The 19,377-nt window shown below is 46.3% G+C and overlaps 1 protein-coding gene across 2 annotated transcripts in view; it reads left to right on the forward strand.

Annotated features, from left to right (window-relative positions):
- Window positions 1-19,377, forward strand: part of KCNQ3 (potassium voltage-gated channel subfamily Q member 3) — a 301,013-nt gene that overhangs the window by 264,171 nt on the left and 17,465 nt on the right. For both annotated transcript variants that reach the window (XM_043880308.1, XM_043880307.1), the window contains exons 8-11: window positions 1,447-1,541; window positions 7,561-7,587; window positions 17,995-18,197; window positions 18,999-19,101. In XM_043880308.1, the coding sequence (XP_043736243.1) occupies window positions 1,447-1,541; window positions 7,561-7,587; window positions 17,995-18,197; window positions 18,999-19,101 (428 nt within the window). The remainder of the gene's footprint in view (window positions 1-1,446; window positions 1,542-7,560; window positions 7,588-17,994; window positions 18,198-18,998; window positions 19,102-19,377) is intronic.

A 19,377-nucleotide genomic window follows, 5' to 3' on the forward strand; every position in this document is an offset into this window, starting at 1 on the left:
TGTGTGTGTGTTGTGTGTATATGTGTGTGTCTCTGTGTGTGTTGCATGTATGTGTGTGTGTCTATGTCTGTGTGCATGTGTGTGCATGTGTCTGTGTGTGTGTGTTTGTGTGTGTCTCTGTGTATGTGTATGCATGTGTCTCTGTGTGAGAGTGTGTGTGTGTGTGTGTCCGTATGCTTCTACAAGAGTGGGCACGCCGTGACCTGGGATGGACCCAGGACCGAGCCTGCTTGCCACGACTCTGGGTGTTGCTATGGTTTGTCTCTCTGACTAGCATCAGAAATTGTGTCCTGAAATTGACCATCCCATCACTCTCCCATCCAAGTTCTAAGCCAGGCCAAACCTAGACACGGGACTCAGACAGGAGCCCACCCATCAGCTGTTTTACCCCTGATGGAGTGGAGAGCTTGGCCTGGACTTGGGTCCACACTAGGTTTTCTCTCCTACTTCTCACCAGTCTTGAACGGGGAACCCACAATGAAGAGTCAGCCTAGAGCACAGGTGCGTAGCCAACCAGCTGCAAGGAGGTGTGGGCCCTTACGTCTGCTCGTGATAGAGAGCTCGTAAGTCCAGAGAGGGAGAGATGCCCACGTGTGCAAAATGCTTACTGATTCACCGTTCATCCCACTCAGTAGACAACCGTGCAGCAGTGGGTGCTGGTCTCCCCAGCGGTTCCTCCCTCTCGCTTCCCCGACCCTGGGCTGGGAGTTGGGAACAATAGTGAGAGATGGCGGGAGGGGCAGTGTTCCCTCTTCTCCTTCAGAGAGAGTTCTTGCTTCGTGGTTTTATGGGCTGTTGGGAGCAGAGAGAATAGGAAGGTAGAGTGTTCTGGCTCTGGCCGGCTGCCTGGGACAGACCGTCTGCATGACCTCCCACTCATGAAATTGCTTCCCGTTGTAGTGAGTGTCGCTGGGGGGCTGAGACAGGATGGTGCCCGGTGTTATCTTGCACCGTGTAGTTTCTGAGTCAGTTCTGGTCTCTAAGAGTCTGCCCTGTTATCCTCCCCAACCCCCAAACCATCACAGTATACCGAAGATCTAGTGGTGTTCGAGTCAAAACCTTACCTGCCAGACTGTCTTTTGCACCCAGAAGTGGCACAAAAGACTGTTTGTCTTCGCACCTACTTGAGAAATCTCAAGGAATCATGCAGCAAGAGGAATCCCTGCTCCTTTCAGGGCTCTGATACCCAGATTCCCCTCTCCACGGTAATTCACTTCTCCACCCCACCCTCTACTATGCCTGTTTTCTCCATCTGAGATGATAAGGTCAAGGAGGTTTTTCCTCCCATAGGAGCTACAAAAGGCCAAGAATCTGGCTACTCTGGGTATGACCTCAGTGCACACTGAACCCATAGGTGTCCGGGGCTTACTGTTTCAATGTTGTGGGATTCCGTGTGACCTTCTGGGTGACATCAGCTCACTCCCACCCCTCGTCTCTCCTCCCCAGGCCGCCTGGAGGTACTATGCTACCAACCCCAACAGGATTGATCTCGTGGCGACGTGGCGGTTCTATGAATCAGTCGTCTCTTTTCCATTCTTCAGGCAAGTGGCCGCTCAGCTGACTGCTCAGGGCATGGCTCACCACCCCCTCCGCGGGCCTGTGTGTGTGCCCGTGGCCTTCACGGTTCCTGGAGGATGTCCTGGAGGTGGTGGTTCTCGGTCTGGGCCTCGTGTTAGACTCAATAGAGCTTAAAATATCCCAATGCCCAGACCATCCCCAGACTGATTAAATCATAATCCCAGGGGGAGGAGGCAGGTACGGGGGTGCAGCCCAGTATTTTTTGAAGTTCCCCAGATGATCTCAGGATGTCACCCAGCGTTTCTAGCTAGACAGTGTGGAGTGGCTGAAAGAGAAGGTCCAGTCAATGTTGAAGCAGGGTCAGAGGCTGAGGAAGTGAGGAGTGAGTGCAATGGGCTAGCCTGGCCATCCTGGAGGCCAGGATAGTCATGCCTTTCACCCCCAGACCACTTTGGACGGTAGGAAAGGGCAGGTGAAGAAGCAGCTGGTGGAGTCCTCTGGGGGACCAGAGATGTTTCGTGTTCCCAGAAGTGAGAAATTAAATGAGAGTCTTCAGGGAAAAAAATTACATTCCATTTCCAATGGCCAGCACCTATGAAAAGGGAGAGGGAAATGAATATTTATGGGACATCCAATATGCTCCTGGAATATGAGCTGATGTTTGATTTAATACTCACAGGCACCCCTTGAAATAAGTCAGAGGTTCTCAGATGTTAAGACGGGTTGTAATCAGTGGGGGATGTGGACATGCAGGTCCTGCATCCTTCATCTGTTTCGTGCTGCATGCTCGGTTGCTCAGTCGTGTCTGACTCTTTGTGATCCCATGGACTGTAGCCCACCAGGCTCCTCTGTCCTTGGGATTTTCCTGGCAAGAATACTAGAGTGGGTTGCCACTTCCTTCTCCAGGGGGTCCTCCCGACCCAGGGATCGAACCCACATCTCCTGTGTTCTCCCACATTGCAAGCAGGTTTTTTTTACCGCTGAGCCACCAGGGAAACCCTCAACAATTTTAATGGCGTTGGAATAGTTGAAGCATCTCGAACAGGCATCCCTGGTGATTTTAACACAGAAGCCCTTGGAGACAGGCTGGGTGGTTGGTGTCACCAGGCTCCTTTTGCAAATGAGCTAACTGAGGCTTAGAAACTTTGGTCATGTGGCCAATGTCAGCCACATCTAGGGTCCTCCAAGCCTGTGGTCGCTACTTGGGTTTCTGAAACAGACTGCACCTTGCCAGGTTTTCAATCCTGAGCTCGGATTCTTAAATGTGTGAATGGAAGGCTGGACCGCTAGGACCCTTGAGCTGGTAGGAGAAGTAGAGGGATGCTCAGACTCATACCTGGAGTGGGGACCCACCCACTCTGCAGCATGTTTCTGCCACATGTCTGGGTTCACAGATCATGACATGACCCAGCGCTGGACTAGTGACTCCCTCCCACCTCCTTTTATTCTCATCATGGGACTTGTGATCAGTCTCTGAACTCGGCCTCAATATTCCCACCACCTCCATCACCTGATTGTGGTGAAGATTTAAGGACACTGAGGACATGGAGGTCTACTGACTCATTTCCCCTGCATAAAACCTTCCAATGGGTAACCATGACAAAGAGAAGTGAAGTGAAGTGAAGTCGCTCAGTCGTGTCTGACTCTTTGTGACCCCATGGACTGTAGCCCAGGCTCCTCCATCCATGGAATTTTCCAGGCAAGAGTACTGGAGTGGGTTGCCATTTCCTTCTCCAATGACAAAGAGAACAGGATCCAAAACCTGACCATGACCCACAGGGCCCCAAAACCTCAGGGCCATGCTTCCCTCTCCCAGCTCAGGAGCTGTGGTGCTATCCCAAGAGGGTCCAATGGCACATGGCACCTTCTAGTCCAGGCATTCAGTCCATCAGTATTTTTGAGCTCCTTGTATATGCTAAGGTTGGGCCAGGCCATGAAGGTCACACATGACTCATGAAGGACTCTCACCTTGATCCCGAAAGGGAAGAGAAGCCATTGAAGGCAGAGAATGACACTTTCAGATATGTGTTTCAGGGAAGAGATGGGAAGGGGTGTGGAGGACAGATTGGACAGGCCCAGGATCAGGAGATCAGCTAACAAATGATTCCAGGATTCCAGGGAAGAGGAAATGAGGGCTTACGGGAAGGTAACAGAAGCAAGAGGGGACAATGGAGGGAGGACCTGAAAGGGAATGAGCAGAGGCACAGAAATTCAGGGAGTGATGACTTGTGGAAGAGCTAAGGAGATGAGGGGAAACAAGACTTCCATAATGGAATGGTAGAGTTGGGTTTACTGACTGCATCTTCTTACTCGAAATTAGATTTACTTACCCCGAAGATGAGCTTCCCAGGTGGCGCTAGTGGTAGAGAACCTGCCTGCCAATACAGGGGACATAAAAGAGACAGATTCGATCCCTGGGCCGGGAAGGTCCCTTAGAGAAGGGCATGGCAACCCGCTCCAGTATTCTTGCTGGGAGAATCCCATGGACAGAGAGGCCTGGCAGGCTATAGTTCACAGGGCTGCAAAGGGTCGGACACAACTGAAGAGACTTAGCATGCACGCACGCACCCTGAAGACACTTTCTATGATTCCTTCTGATTCTAGAATTCTATTCTGTGTGTGTGTGAATTGCTCAGTCGTGTCCGGCTCTTTGCGACCCCATGGACTATAGCCCACCTGGCTCCTCTGTCCAGGGAATTGTCCAGGCAAGAATACTGGAGTGGGTAGCCATTCCCTTCTCCAGGGGATCTTCCTGACCCAGGGATAGAATCTGGGTCTCTGGCATTGCAGGCAGATTCCTATTGCAGCTATAATCATTATGAGTTTGGGGTAGTATCAAAATCCCTTAGGAGAGCAAGATTCTTAGAATGGACCGGTTGCCTCTCCTGAAGAGAACAGATTGACCTTGAACTCCAAAACCAGAGCTTGTGCAACCACACTGAACGCTGAATCAAGATGATTTCTGTTTGTTTTGCATCCCAAGGTCTTGGCAATAGGCCCATTCTTTTGGGTTGATTTATTATAAATAAGGCATTGTCCTAGCTGTCAGAGACTCGGAGGAATACAATGTGCTGCAGACAGCTGCTGTGATATGGGAACTGCTTTTAGACTAGGAGGGAACATTTCTTTCTTTTTTTCAAGGACAAAAGTTTAAAGCCACTAGAGAATTCACTTGGCAACCATTCTGAAACAAGGCAGTCCCTTGAGAAAAGAATGTTCCCCATATTCCAACCCATTCCATAGGTTTCACAGCAAAATAAAAAGTAGCTGATAGTACATTGGTATGTCTTCACCTGCTTCCTAAAGGTTTTTTATTTGATTTATTTTTAAAAAGACTTTATTGAAATATACTTCGTATACTACAAAAGGATTTCACATACCATAAAAGATACCCATTTAAAGTAACAGTTTGGTGGGTTTCAACATATTCACAAAGTTGGGTATTCATCACCATTGTCTAATTCCTGGGCATTTTCATTATCCCCCAAAGAAACCCAGTGCCCTTTAGCACTTACCCCTGGTTCCCTCTTTTCCTGCAGCCCTTGCAACCACACATTTATTTTATCACTCTATTCTGCCTATTCTGGGTATTTCATATATAAAATAAAATCTTGGGACTTCTCTGATGGTCCAGTGGCTAGACTCTGTGCTCCTAATGCAGAGGGCCTGAGTTCGATCCCTGGTCAGGGAACTAGAGCCCACATGCCACAGCCAAATAAATAAATACAGTAAATAAATAAAATGTTATGATTTCTTTTACCTAGCACAATATTTTCAAGTTTCATGTATGTTGTCTTGTGTATCAGAACTTTATTGCTTTTATGGCAGAATAATATTTCACGATATTGACCCCATTTTATTTATCCATTCATCAGCTGATACACACTTGTATTGTTTCTACTTTTGGGCTATTATACGCCCATGAACATTCAGGTACCTATTTGTGGATACTTATTTCAGTTCTCTTGGATATATACCTAGGAGTGGAATACATAACTCTATATTAACTTTTTGAGAAGCTGTCAGACTGTTTTCCATGGTGGCTGCATGATTTTGTAATCCTCCAAAAGATCTTGAAGGATGCAGTTATGTAGCCCATTTCTAAAAGTAGTGCCATATCCATTTCCAGCAAGTGTGGTTCTTTGTTACTTTGCAAGAATATGTGTGTATGTATACACACGTGTACATATTGAAATGTGTATGTTTATATTTGTATGTTTTGGGCTACCAGTGATGAGGTATGGTATTGCCTTTTTTGTTTTGTTTTTATGATTACTTAGAATTGTATACTCATTACTTTTTAATTTCAAAGAACCTTAAAGACTTTCAAGTCCAACCCCAATTTTAGGTAAGAAGAAACAGGCCTCCAGCTCAGGAACTTGCTCAAGGCCACACACGATGCTGGGCACAGGAGAGACCAAACCCAGGTCTTCTGATTTGCTGGTCTATGGAGACTGAGGCTTCCCTGGTGGCGCTACGGGTAAAGAGCCCACCTGCCAAAGCAGGAGACGTAAGAGACACAAGTTCAATCTCTGGGTCAGGAAGATCCCCTGGAGGAGGGCATGGCAGCCCACTCCAGTATTTTTGCCTGGAGAATCCCATGGACAGAGGATCCTGGAGGGTACAGTCCATAGGGTCGCAAAGAGTCAGACACAACTGAAGCAGCTTAGCACGGAGACTGTGTAGACCTAGTGGAAGTAGGTGGTAGGAGGCTGAGAAGCTACAGGAAGACTCTGGGGCATGTGGGTGGCAGATAATAAGTTACACATTCTCATGCACAAGCAGAAAAGTGGGCAGATGTTAAAAATCGGATGTTGTTTACCATCAACAATAACAAAAAAATTCATGCACACTGATCAGTTCCCTGAAAGTGATATCAATAGCAGAATTGTCTGTAGCTGCACTGCCCTATGTGGTAACCACCTGTCACAGGTGGCTGTTGAGTATCTAATTGCCAGTGCAACTGAGAAACAGAATTTTTTATTTTCTTTCATTTTAATTTCAATGACCATCTGTGATTAGTGTCTGTCATTGCAGCTCTGGAATCATTAGATTTATGGAGATGAGACTAAGGCCCAAGAAACAGAAGTTACCTGACCAAAAAGACTCAGTTAATTTACTGTGTAAGCAGAATTTGTTCTTTTTATGAGCAGGGTCAAGATTATTGGAGTTCTTAGAAATGGAGAAGAAGGACAATATGCGGTAATATTTCTCTAGGGCTGAATAACATTAGACCTGTTTTCATAAGTGCTGTGTGCATGCATGCACATGCTAAGTCGCTTCAGTCGTGTCCAACTCTTTGAGACCCCATGGACCGTAGCCCGCCAGGCTCCTCTGTCCATGGGATTCTCCAGGCAAGAATACTAGAGTGGGTTGCCATGCCCTCCTCCAGGGGATCTTCCCTACACAGGGATTGAGCCCGTGTCTCTTACATCTCCTTCATTGGCAGGCAGGTTCTTTACCACTAGCACCATCTGGGAAGCCCTTTATATGTGCTATCTCATTTAATTCCTGGTTCCCTGGTCTGTCCCCACCACTTAATAGGTCACCTAAACCCAGTACACGGTATGGGACAGAGTAGGTGCTCAGGAACCATTTTTTTGGATGAATAAATCAGCAGTTCCCCATCCTTTTGGGCACCAGGGACAGGTTTCGTGGAAGACAATTTTTCCCCAGACTGGGTGGTGGGGTCGGGGTAGTTTCAGGATGATTTAAGCACATTACATTTATTGCGCACTGTATTTTTAACCTAATGCCACTGCTTATCTGACAGGAGGTACCAGTCTGTGGCCCCGAGGTTGGGGACCCCTGGAATAAACGAATGAATGGCTGAGAGGGATCTTGGAGTTCAGAACCAGGCATGTTAGGTTGCAGGAGGGGTCTAGGGTCTGCCTGGGGAAGCCCCATTCATTCTTGGGTCCCCCTCTACATGTACCGTTTTGCCTTGCTCCTGCATCTTCAGCAAAGGAAGCTTGAGAAAAGATACTGGGGAGAGGAGAAGCAGTTGCATGTAATTTATGCTTTGTTTTTTTCTCCTTGTAGGAAAGAACAGCTGGATCCAGCAGCCAGGTACGTTTGTGATCATGAATCCTCTTCTTCCCACCACTGTGTCGGGACAGAGGGTCCAGCTGTGTATGACCTGGGGCCCCTGGGCAGTCGTGCTGGTCATGAGATAGAGTTTTGGGGCTCACTGTGGTTGCTGGATGCCATTTTCCTCTGCCAATTTCATGTTAATTTGCTCAAGAACAACTTAATTGTGATCACAGTGGCAGCCACCTTTTGGGTGTTTCTCGTCTGGGCAGGATTTTGTGCCTGGAATCTTGCATGTGTGGTCTCACATGGTCCTCACGTCACCAATGAAAAATCGACTCTCATGCTCTCATTTATGGGTTGAGGAAGTTGGGTCTCAGAGAGGTTGAGTTACTCATCTCCTGAGTCACACAGCTACTGAGTAGTAAGACCAAAATTCGAACCCAAGTCTGAATATTCAGACCATATTATTTCCACTATATTTTGCTTCATTTGCTTCTTGGGCTAACAGGTGTTTCCTCAAAAAGTGTGAAAGTGTTAGTCTTTCAGTTGTGTCCGACTCGTGACCCCATGAATTGTAGCCCCCCGGGCTCCTCTGTCCTGGAATTCTTCAGGGATGGAGTGGGTAGCCATTCCCTTCTCCAGGGGATCTCCCTGACCCAGGAATCAAACCTGAGTCTCATCCATTGCAGGCAGATTCTTTACCATCTGATGTCACGGTATTTGCATGTAACCTTTACATGCAACCCACTCCAATAGTCTTGCCTGGAGAATCCCATGGACAGAGGAGCTTGGCGGGCTACAGTCCATGGGGTTGCAAAGAGTTGGACACGACTGAGCGACTAACACTTTACATGCATCCTCCTGTGTATTTAAGTCATCTCTTGATTAGTTAGTGCAAGCGCTCTATCAATAGTTGTAAAAACAATGTAAATGCTATGTAAAGAGTTGCCCAAGTGTGGCAAATTCAACTTTTGCACTTTGAAACTTTCTGGAATTTTTTCCCAAGTGTTCTTGAGCCATACTTGGTTGAATCTGTGAATGCAGAACCTGCAGCTATGGAAAGGTGTATGGGATATAGCTATTCTGTATTTATAAAACAGAAATAATTATAAATGTAAATATACATAGTATATTTTAAAAATATGTATTGAAACTATTATTGTGGCAAGCTACTTGTAAGGCCTCTCAGTCCATCTCCTGGACACCAGCTCAACAATGGGCCCTCTAGAGCTAACAGAATTTGGGCAGAATCGGTGATGGGACCCTGGACCATCTTGTATGGGAGCCACTTGAGGACAGTGACCCTTAGGAGTCTGGGTCAGGTGCTCTTGAATGGGGCCCACGATGCCTTATCACACACATAATCCCACCTGAAAGAAATGATTACAGACAGCGCCAGCTCACTCACAGAGACAGACACAGCTCGGACTCTCCGCCTCCTTCATGCAGGTTTTCAAATGGAAGGAGTATTTCTTGGCTGGAACCAGTCTGGACTGTAGTGGGTTTGAGGGTGTAGAGGAGGAGGGGGCCTGGATAGCTGACAGAGTCAGGGTGCATTTGCTAGAGAACCTGCAGCGGTTTTGTGTCTCAGAGGCAGAGCAGGAAGATATCTAAGCGATCCTCTTCTAGATACCTTTTCAAAAGGACAGGCTCACCGCAAGTTCCAAAACTCATGAGCAACCAGGAGTTACACAACCTTAGGTCTCTTCGACAGGGCTCCCTGCTCCCTCCCGTCTTGTGACCAACAGGGTTTCAGATCATGCAGGTGAATTATTCACTACAAGTGAATTATTCAATCTACTGTTACTGCCTTTCCTATGCAGACACAAATAGAATTCAGCCAGACTGGAACATACATGCAGAATATTGCTGCGCCCTGGACTAGGCACTTCGGTTTAGTTGGGGCTTAGAGAGATGCTTTTTGCCACATTGCTGGGCATGCTTCTCCCACGATTGAAAATCTGAAATCATAATGCCATTTGTAGAAGGCCCATCAAGTTCCAGGCCACTCCACTTTCATTGTCATCTAATTCCCAATTAAGGCTTCTCATTTTTATGAAAAAAGAGCATGGGTGAGAGAGCAACTTTCATTCAGTCTTTATCCCCCTCAGAGAGAAAACAAGGCACCGAAGGCGCAAAGGTTTGGCACATGAATGGTAACAGCTGTTTATAGAATTGACAGTTGCCTTCTCTGCCTTTCTCAGGATAGACCATAGAGCCAGAGGCACCTTCTAAAGGGGGGCCACTGCCCTTGCGTAGGGCGCCATTCTCCCATGTCTAAAGATGGAAGGAAGAAATAATGAAAAAATAAGAGACAAAATAAAGGTTTTAAGCCCTTGTGGGTGGGATTGACTTGCTCTATGCAGGTTACAAGTCTGTGTTCACTGAGCTCACAACAAACAGAACAAAACAGATTGACCACTTCTTCAAAAGACTTTTATCTTGCCTGCAATGACACTGTACTCTTGGTTTATCCATCACTCATCTGTCCATCATCCATCCATTCATCATCTGTCCATCTGTCCATCCACCCATCTATCATTCATAATCCATCATGCATCTATCCATCATCTATCATCCATCAACCATCCATCCACCCATCCATCATCCACCCATCTGTTCACCCATCCATCTGCTTATTCAATGAATATTTATTAAGACCTCCTGTGTACCAGAAATCCTTGTAGGGAATATAGCTATAAACAAGAAAGACAAGGTCCCAATTATTTACTTGACAGGGTGCCTCTCCATTTTCCTGAAAGTGACATGTCCCAAACTCAACTTCTGTTCTTTTGTTTTTTTAATTTTTGTTAGTTTATCGAGGACACACATGCCCAACAAAGATGGCATGAGGAAGCTAGAGAATGTAGTCAAGTTGGTCCCAAGCAAAGCTGTTTACAAAGTACTGCTTGCCTTTGGCATTCTTTAACCTCACCTACTGGGTTGTCTATCTTCAAGTTCTCTGTGGTATCACAGCTTCCCTGACACCACATCCCCACGACCTCATCTTATTTTTGTACCCCTGATGGGAGGGGCAGGATTTGCATTTAAAAGTACCACTTCTAGGATTCTGTTTGTTTTTTTGTTCATATGAACACTTTTATGAGTTTTAATGTGCAAAAGTGAACCCAGAGCTGAGCTTGAAAGTAGGGACAAAAGAGATTTGAATTGAATTGAAAATGAGAAGAATATAGATTGGAGCAGAAAAGGACCCAACTCTGGAGGGAGTATATAAGAATGAGAAAGGGGAAGAGAGAGGAGGATTCAGAACCTAGCCAGATGGTATAACCACTGAGAATTTTTCCTGATGGAGAGAGTCTAAATGACTTTTTAATTTTAATTTTTAAATTTTAGTTTTCTTTAAAAAACATGTACATGGTTCGTAAGTCAAAGTATTGTAGAAGTAGGGACTTCCCTGGCAGTCCAGTGATTAAGGCTCCATGCTTCCAATGGCTTCCCATGTAGCTCAGTTGGTAAAGAATCCACCTGCAATGCAGGAAACCCCAGTTTGATTCCTGGGTCGGGAAGATCCCCTGGAGAAGGGATAGGCTACCCACTCCAATATTCTTGGGCTTCCCTTGTGGCTCAGCTGGTGAAGAATCTGCCTGCAATGTGGGAGACCTGGGTTCAATCCCTGGGTTAGGAAGATCCCCTGGAGAAGGGAAAGGCTACCCACTCCAGTATTCTGGCCTGGAGAATTCCACAGGGTCTCAAAGAGTCGGACACGACTGAGCGACTTTCACTTTCACTTCCAATGCATGGGACCTGGGTTCCATCCTTAGTTGGGGAACTAATATCACACATGCCATGCAGCATGACCAAAGTAAAATGAAATAAACAGTTTAATAAATAATAATATAGAGACAAACCGTGAAATGTCTTAGTACAACTTCTGTCTCTCTCTACCCCATTCCACTGTCCCACTCCCCATAAATAATTTCTTTTTCATTTTTGGGTATCTTTCCAGTGTATCTTCAGCAAACACAAACCAAAATTTATTTATATTCCAACTTCCAAAAGTACTTTAATAGTGATATTCAATTTAGGTTATTTGAGCTGTGAGGCAAATCCTCACCATTTACTAAAATCCACTTCATGCCATAGTCTTGTATGAAGTGTGTGTGTCTGTGTGTGTTTATCAAGGAAAGGGACTGCCAAACTCAGCTTCTGATTTCTTCTCCAAACCTGTCTTGTCCCATTTTCTCAGCTGAAAGTAAATGGCATCCCCATAAAAATAAACGGCATCCCTACCCACCCGTTCTGTATACAGCCAGAAACTTTCTTTTTCCCTCATGGCCACATAGAACCCATCGAGGAAGACGAGCATGGTTCTTCTCCAAAATAAATGTCCAAGTTCTGGTCTCCTCTTGCTCCTCACTGCAGTCACCCTGGTCCAGACCCACCAGCATCTCTTGCCTGGAAAACATCAGTGGCTTCTTTATTGGTCTTTCATTTTTTCCTTACTCCCCTCTAGTCCATTCTCCATGGAGAGGGCACTGTGTTTCCCTTTGGAAAAAAAATAATGTTTTTTTATTGTGGTAACATACACATAACATAAAATTTACTATCTTAACATACATTTTTAAATGTACATTTAAGGAGCGTCCAATATATTCATGTTGTTGTGCAACCAGTCTCGGGACTTCTCAGTCTTATAAAACTGAGCCTTTGTGCCTGTTAAACACCAGCTCCTCATTTTCCCCTCCCTTCAGCCCCTGACAATCACCATTCTCTTATACTTTCTGGAAGTATCCAGAAAGTAGAAAGTATTCTACTTTAGAATCCTCATGGGAGTGAAATCATATAGTGTTTGTCCCTCTGTGATGGGCTTACTTCCCTTGTGGCATAATGTCCTCAAGGTTCATCCATGCTGTAGCTGGTGTCAGAGTTTCCTTCCTTTAAGGCTCCAGTGAATGTCTATACTGCATTTTATCGACCCATTTATCCATCCATGGACATTTGGGTGCTTCCCACCCTCTGGCAATTGTGAATAATGCTGCTATGAAATGCACATGTATATTTTTAATGAAAAGTTGATATACTCCTTCCTTCTTACAACATTTTTGGTGTCTCCAGGTAGACTTAGAATGACAGAAATTCCTATTTTCTCTTTCTATTTTAGAATCTTTTTTCTTTGGGCACCCTGTGACTTGCAAGATCTTAGTTTTCTGACCAGGGATCAAACCCGTGGCCCTTGCAGTAGAAGGGCAGAGTCCCAACCACGGGACTACCAGAACTGTCCCCTGCAGTGCCTGATCCTGATGTTTCTATCCTAAGTTCCCTCAGGGCTCACCATCTGGGGTGGCTATAATGTGATGGTTTGATGGCTGCAGCATCCTTTGTTAACTGATAGAGCAGGTAGCATTTTTTTTTTTCCATTGATGCTGGTCAGATTTCTAGCAATATATGTATCTGTTTGCCTGTCACTTGACTTCTTGACCTTATTGTAAGCTAACTGGAGGCTGAAAACCATACCTGCTTTGGTCACCACTGTATCCTCAGCAAGTTACCAAGAGTCTAGCATTTTCAAGGTGCAGAACATATTTTGTTGAGTAAATAAGTGACATTAGCTCTGTTTTACAGGTGAAGATAAAACTGAGTCAGAGCTAATGTCTCACCCAAGTTGAAATATTAACCACAGAGCAGCTATTTGAACTCAGTTCTTCCTCCAGAGGCAGCACTCTTTCCACTATACAGCAGTTCCTTTCTCAGCTGAGGTTGGATGCATCTTGTTAATCAGAAGCTCGAGTGTTGTTATTTCTTCCTTCCTTCACTCAACATCATAATGATGCTGTAAGGGCTTAGTATGTGCCAGGCACTGTGTTCGGTGCTGGATAACTAGACAAAGGGCAGTTTCTGAACAAACAGCTTACCCCTTTCATGTCTTAATGGCAGCTCTATTGACTTTTGGGTGGGATAAGCCTTTGTTGTGGGGGCTGCCCTGGGTGCATTATAGGAAGTTTAGCAACAACCCTGGCCTTAACCCAGTAGAAGCCAGGAGCAACCCCCCCCCCCCGCCCCCGCCAAGTTATGTCAATCAAATGTGATTCCAGACTTCACCAAGTGTCCCCTAGGGGCAAAATCACCGCTGGTTGAGAACCACTGCTATAGTGAGAGAGTCCCTCGTAAGGTGAAGATTTCATTACGATGGCCAAGTGCCGTGGTTGAGAAAAGCCTCAAGAAAATGCACAATGAATGGTTATCTCATTGACCCAAAAGTGGAAGTGTGCCTGGGGAATGCTGCTTGGACCAAGTTTCAAACAAAATCAGTTATTTGGATAAAAGATAGGATGAAGGTTTTCCTAGGCACAGGTCACGGCTTGTGCTGAGGCTGGGAAGCATGAAATAGGAGAATGTACAGAGTTTAACACAACTTAAAATCCGTGTAGTCAAAGCTATCGTTTCTCCAGTAGTCATGTGCGGATGTGTGAGTTGGACCATAAAGAGTGCTGGGCACTGAAGAATTGATGCTTTTGAATTGTGCTGCTGGAGAAGACTCTTGAAAGTCCCTTGGACAGAAAGGAGATCAAACCAGTCAATCCTAAAGGAAATCAACCCTGAATACTTACTGGAAGAACTGATGCTGAAGCTGAAGCTCCAATAGTTTGGCCAAATAATGTGAAGAGCCTGGATGCTGGGAAAGACCCTGATACTGGGAAAGATTGAAGGCAGGAGCAGAAGAGGATGACAGAGAACAAGATGGTTGGATGGCATCATCAAACTCAATGGACATGAGTTTGAGCAAGCTCTGGGAGATGGTGAAGGACAGGGAAGCCTGGTGTGCTGCAGTCCATGGGGTTGAAAACAGTCAGACATGACTTAGCAACTTAATAACAAAGAGTTTCCGGATCAAGAGCCCAGGACAAGGACTGCATAATCTTGCCAGGAAAAAAAAAACCTTGATGTTATTTTTCCCGTCTCTAGTCTGTATTTCCAGTTTTCCCAACTCATGTTTGGAAATTGTTTGTCTGCCCTTAACAAATCAGAGACCTTAGCTTTCCAAGGAAATCTGATGTCAGCTTCATGGAGAGCTTTTCTTACAAGATCTGCAAGCCTTCAAATACAAGGCCTGAAATATGCACTAGAAATCCATACAGAGAAGGGCTGAGATGGGTTTTGAGTTTCAGGGATGAACTTGGCCTTGCATTTGATTATCCTTTAGGGTCTTGGGTTTCAGGCAACACAATTAAGAAGTAAGCTGATCACCCACTTTGCTGGAGGAAGAATTCCATAAGCCGCTTAGGTGTTATGGCTGTGAGTAACTCAGAGCCGAGATTTCTGACCTGTGCCCAACGCATCTGGATTCCTAATGCTGTTGGAATTCATCGCATAAACTGACCTCTGTGACCAGTGGGGTATTAAGTGAACATGGCCAAAGCAACTCAGACTGTTAGAGATAGAAGTGAAGCATTTAAATGCCAGATAAGTGAATTCTCAGTCCTCGCAGAGACAGAATCAAGCAATCTCTTTCATTATCTAATAGTCAGCACCTACGCTGAGATTTCAAATCAGGACAGAGTGATGGCCATTACTTGTGTCTCGCTTAGTTTTTCTGGAATTAAACTCCTCATATATTGATACTTATCTCCTGCTGCGGTCAAACTCAGTGATGGTGGTGAGTGTTTCAGGCTACCATTAAGAAGTACCGTAAAATTATATATATATATATATATATAATCCTGAGAACTCACCTCAGTTCGTTTAAAAAAGAAAGAACACTTTTTTTTTTGTGGCTTAGGAAATATTATCCATCCTTTTCACACATGTCATTAGCCCTCTGCTGCTTCTGTGGGAAGAGGATTATTTACCAAGATAATGATGACAGCCAGCATTTATTGAAAGCGTCTCGCTACTGCTTCCCAGACAGTCGGCTAAGCACTTACGTGTGTTCCCTCATTTAACCCTCACGCAACTGTGTGTAATGAGGGCTGATTCCCATTCTTGTACACATGAGGAAGCTGGGACCCAGACACATGAGTTCTGTGTCCTAGGTCACCAATTTTTTCAAGACGCTCCCCCCCAGGTCAGTTTTTCCCCAAAGCCCTGAACATCAGGATGTACTGAGCAGGGGTGTAGGGTGGGTTCAGGGATAAGCAGGCAGAATCCTTGCTTTGCCAGGACTGCACAAGCCAGTGGGGCAGGCGGGCATGGGTGCGGAGAGCCTTGACACTGTATTAAACCCAGAGACACACACAGCCTGTCTTGGAAGCATATGGGGAGTAGTTTCCAAGAAGGGACACTTGGGCAGTTTTAAAGGGCAGATGGGAACGAGGTCGGCTGAGAAGGGAAGAAAGGGCACGGCTGAGTGCAAAAAGGCGTGCAGGAGGGGACTTGGGGATGGGCAAGGGGTTTGTGGATGGAATGATGGATCTGCTTGGTATAGCAAAGACAGGTAGGCAGGGGCCAGGAAGCAGGGGCCTGAGCAATGACCATTCTAACCTCCCTCTTCTTCTTAGTTCATGTCTGGGAAAGCCTTCTGGGTGTCTTCAGCGATTTCCTACCTTGTCCTGTGTTTTTAGCCTCTGGATGCTGATTTCTTCTCCATTAGTCATTCACCTAGTGCTGGTCAGGAAAGCCACTCTGAAAAATCTGGACCAGCTCAGGAAAGATGGAGCCATCTGAATTTATCCTGATGGGTGGGTTATTAATGTAACAGTGTTGGCGGACAAAGAACAGTCAGAAGGAGTCAGGAGTAACAATGACTCATCCATATATTCATTCATTCTTTCATGAATCAAATATTTCTTAGTGCCTTCTCTGTGCCAAGCTGAAGGCAAGAAGCATCATGGACAGTATCACGTGCAGTGGTCCCCGGATCTTTCCTAAGCAAAGTGTGGTTAGGCTCACTTAACCATTGAGGACCAGGTGTTCAGAGAGCATAGGGCACCCACTCAACAAGAGATGTTCCCACCTCTGCAGTCCCAGGGCCAGGACCGCCTCACTACATCAAACCGCAAAGACAGCAGCAGCTTCTGGTGTGAGGCGCGTGACTGTCATAACCAGACATCGACATTAGAAATACTCGGTGTCTCAGGCTGATGAAAAGCTGATTTGACAATCCACATTCATATTCATTTGTTCACTCACTTCTCCCACAAGTATAGGCACACTTGCTGGGTGCCAAGTCCCGTGCGGGTGATGAGGAGAAAGTGGCTGAGCTGAGTGTGTATCGATGTGCGACACACACACTAGGCACTTTCTGATCTGTGCCGCACAAAAGGACATCATTCCTGTGTCCACTCGGGTGAGAGGCAGAGGTTAAGAAACGGAGAAATTGCTGTTTATAGAGCGCCTGTGTGCTGGGCTCTATGCCAAGTCCTTGACAAACAGCACCCCATAGCAACCAGTCAAGTGGGACATGCTTATCCCTATTTTAAAGATGAGGTAACTGAGGTTTGAGAAGGTCACAGATTTGCCCAAGGACACCGAGATGGTTTTTGCACCAGGGCAACTTCCTGTTGGATTTATTAGCTTTTTTCTTGTGCCTAGAAGACTTTCAGCAGTATGCTAAAGTTCCCTGACCCTTTCTCAGAATAACAACTTTGCATCCACAACTAAAATGCAGACAGTTACAAAAGAAGCTGATTATGTTGAAATATAATTATCAAAATATTTAAACTTTTGAGATGCAGTCAATACGTGTGCTTCTTTGTGACGAATCTAGTGATGTGATATAGTGGCAGGTAGAATAATTCTGAAATTTTGAAGCAGTGATGAGCATAGCAATACATGAAGGTAATAGGATATAAGATGATTCGTGATTTCTGTTATAGAAAGTCCCAGGATACAGCTGGGGCATTGAGGGTATTACTGGGGTTCATTCATTCATTCATAATTGAAAGACATGCTAAATTTCAGTTTGAGATTTGTGAATGAAAATCTAATTATTAAATTTAAAATGCAGTGCTTTTCCCATCCAAGCTCATGGACCCCCCCCCCGCCCCCCACCCCCCGCAAAAAAGAGCTCTGTCCATGGTGGGGGGGGAGGTGTCTGTGGACACCAGGTTAGGGTACCTGCTTTTTGTAATTTATGTCATTCAGCTCTGCTTAAGGAACAGTTGATAAGGCTTTGCCTCTGTGGGTCACCATCTGGGCACCACGGCGATACTGAGGAAGTTACTGACGTGGAGGAGGGCCAAAGCTTTGCTGCCTGCTACCAGGAGCTGGCATTTTATGTCCTGGATCGCATTTAAGCTGCACTTAAGCATATGAGGAAACTGAAAGTCAGAGAAACACGCCCGAGATGTACTAGCTAGTCAGCTGCCGAGCTATCATCTGAAGCAAGCTGTGTCCCTTTCCAAGCAGCTCAATCAGATTGAGCATCGGAGGCGCAGGTCCTATTCCCGCGCGGAGGAGGATGTATACATCTTGATGAAGAGGGACGGGAGATTACGAAAGCCTGCACTCAAGGAGGAAAATTGTTCACTTTTGCTTATTTTGTAGCCAAAAGCTGGGTCTCTTGGATCGGGTTCGCCTTTCTAATCCTCGTGGTAGCAATACTAAAGGAAAGCTATTTACCCCTCTGAATGTAGATGCCATAGAAGAAAGTCCTTCTAAAGAACCAAAGCCTGTTGGCTCAAACAATAAAGAGCGTTTCCGCACCGCCTTCCGCATGAAAGCATACGCTTTCTGGCAGAGCTCTGAAGGTAACCCCTTCCTCTTCCTCACCCTGTCTCCTCCACCTCTCCTCCCCCCCACCCCCGCGAAGAATCCTGCAGTCTACGTAATAGCCCATTCCCGCTGCCCTGAACCAGCTTCTGGCTTGTTTTATCTCCGCCCCTGTGATAGGTTCCCGCCCTCACTCTGGGCGCAGAGGGCCCGTGTTAGCTGTTCTCTTGGGCCGGGGTCACCACGTGTGCCTGCCAACCCCTCCAGGGAGCCTTGAGACACACCGCATGGTTCCTAAGGGTGGCCCCATGATGAGCACATTGCCAAGAAGGTCACCTTGAAGGATGGAGGGAGCCAGGGGCAGAGTGGTCTGGGCAGCTGGGGACCTCCACATCCCAAGGGGGTGGGGAGAGATATGGGAAAAGTGTCTTGTGGGGGCAGTCAGAGTGGGTGCCCTGTTCACTTACAAAAAGGGAGGATGAACAGGGCTCAGAAAGTGACCTCCCAGCCCACAGTCACAAAGTCTGACAGAGCCAGAGTCTGAACTCAGGTGTGTGACAAATACCTACGTGCATGCCCTTGGCTGCCTCCAAAGGGGCCACTTGGGAACCCTGGAACACACATCACTCTCCCCACCTTCTCCCCCAAGCAACCGTCCAACTCTGCAGGCACTTACCAGACTTCTGGATCATGGGAGGGAGATGCTGAGAAAGTCTGAATGATGTCACCCCTGGAGAACACATCGGGGTTTCTGAAATGGAAATGGAGACTTGGGGGCTGAGTTTGAAGGGCTCTGATGAAGTGGTGGCCTGCCATTGATATGGGTGTCTCCCTTTCAGATGCTGGGACAGGGGACCCCACAGCGGAAGACAGGGGCTACGGAAATGAGTTCCTCATCGAAGACATGATCCCCACCCTGAAGGCCGCCATCCGAGCCGTCAGGTAAGTGCCTTCTCCCACTTTAGGCCTCTTAGGCCCCAGCTCAGCTCCTCCAGGTCATGGCTTTGTAAAGTGGTCTTGGGCTTCGGGAAGGTGGGCAGGAAATTCCTCAAGTAACCCCTGAGTCAAGTTCAGAGAGTATGTCAATACTCTAAGTGTGGGGGGGGGGGGGTGCTACCTAAAAAAAAATGGTGACTGCATTAGCAGATCATTAGTAGGTTGGAGACACTGGTCATCCTCTTGTCTGTCCTTGCTACTACTTATTTTATTTTTTAAACA

Source organism: Cervus elaphus, chromosome 21 (genome assembly GCF_910594005.1).
Source record: "Cervus elaphus chromosome 21, mCerEla1.1, whole genome shotgun sequence".
NCBI lineage: Eukaryota > Metazoa > Chordata > Mammalia > Artiodactyla > Cervidae > Cervus > Cervus elaphus.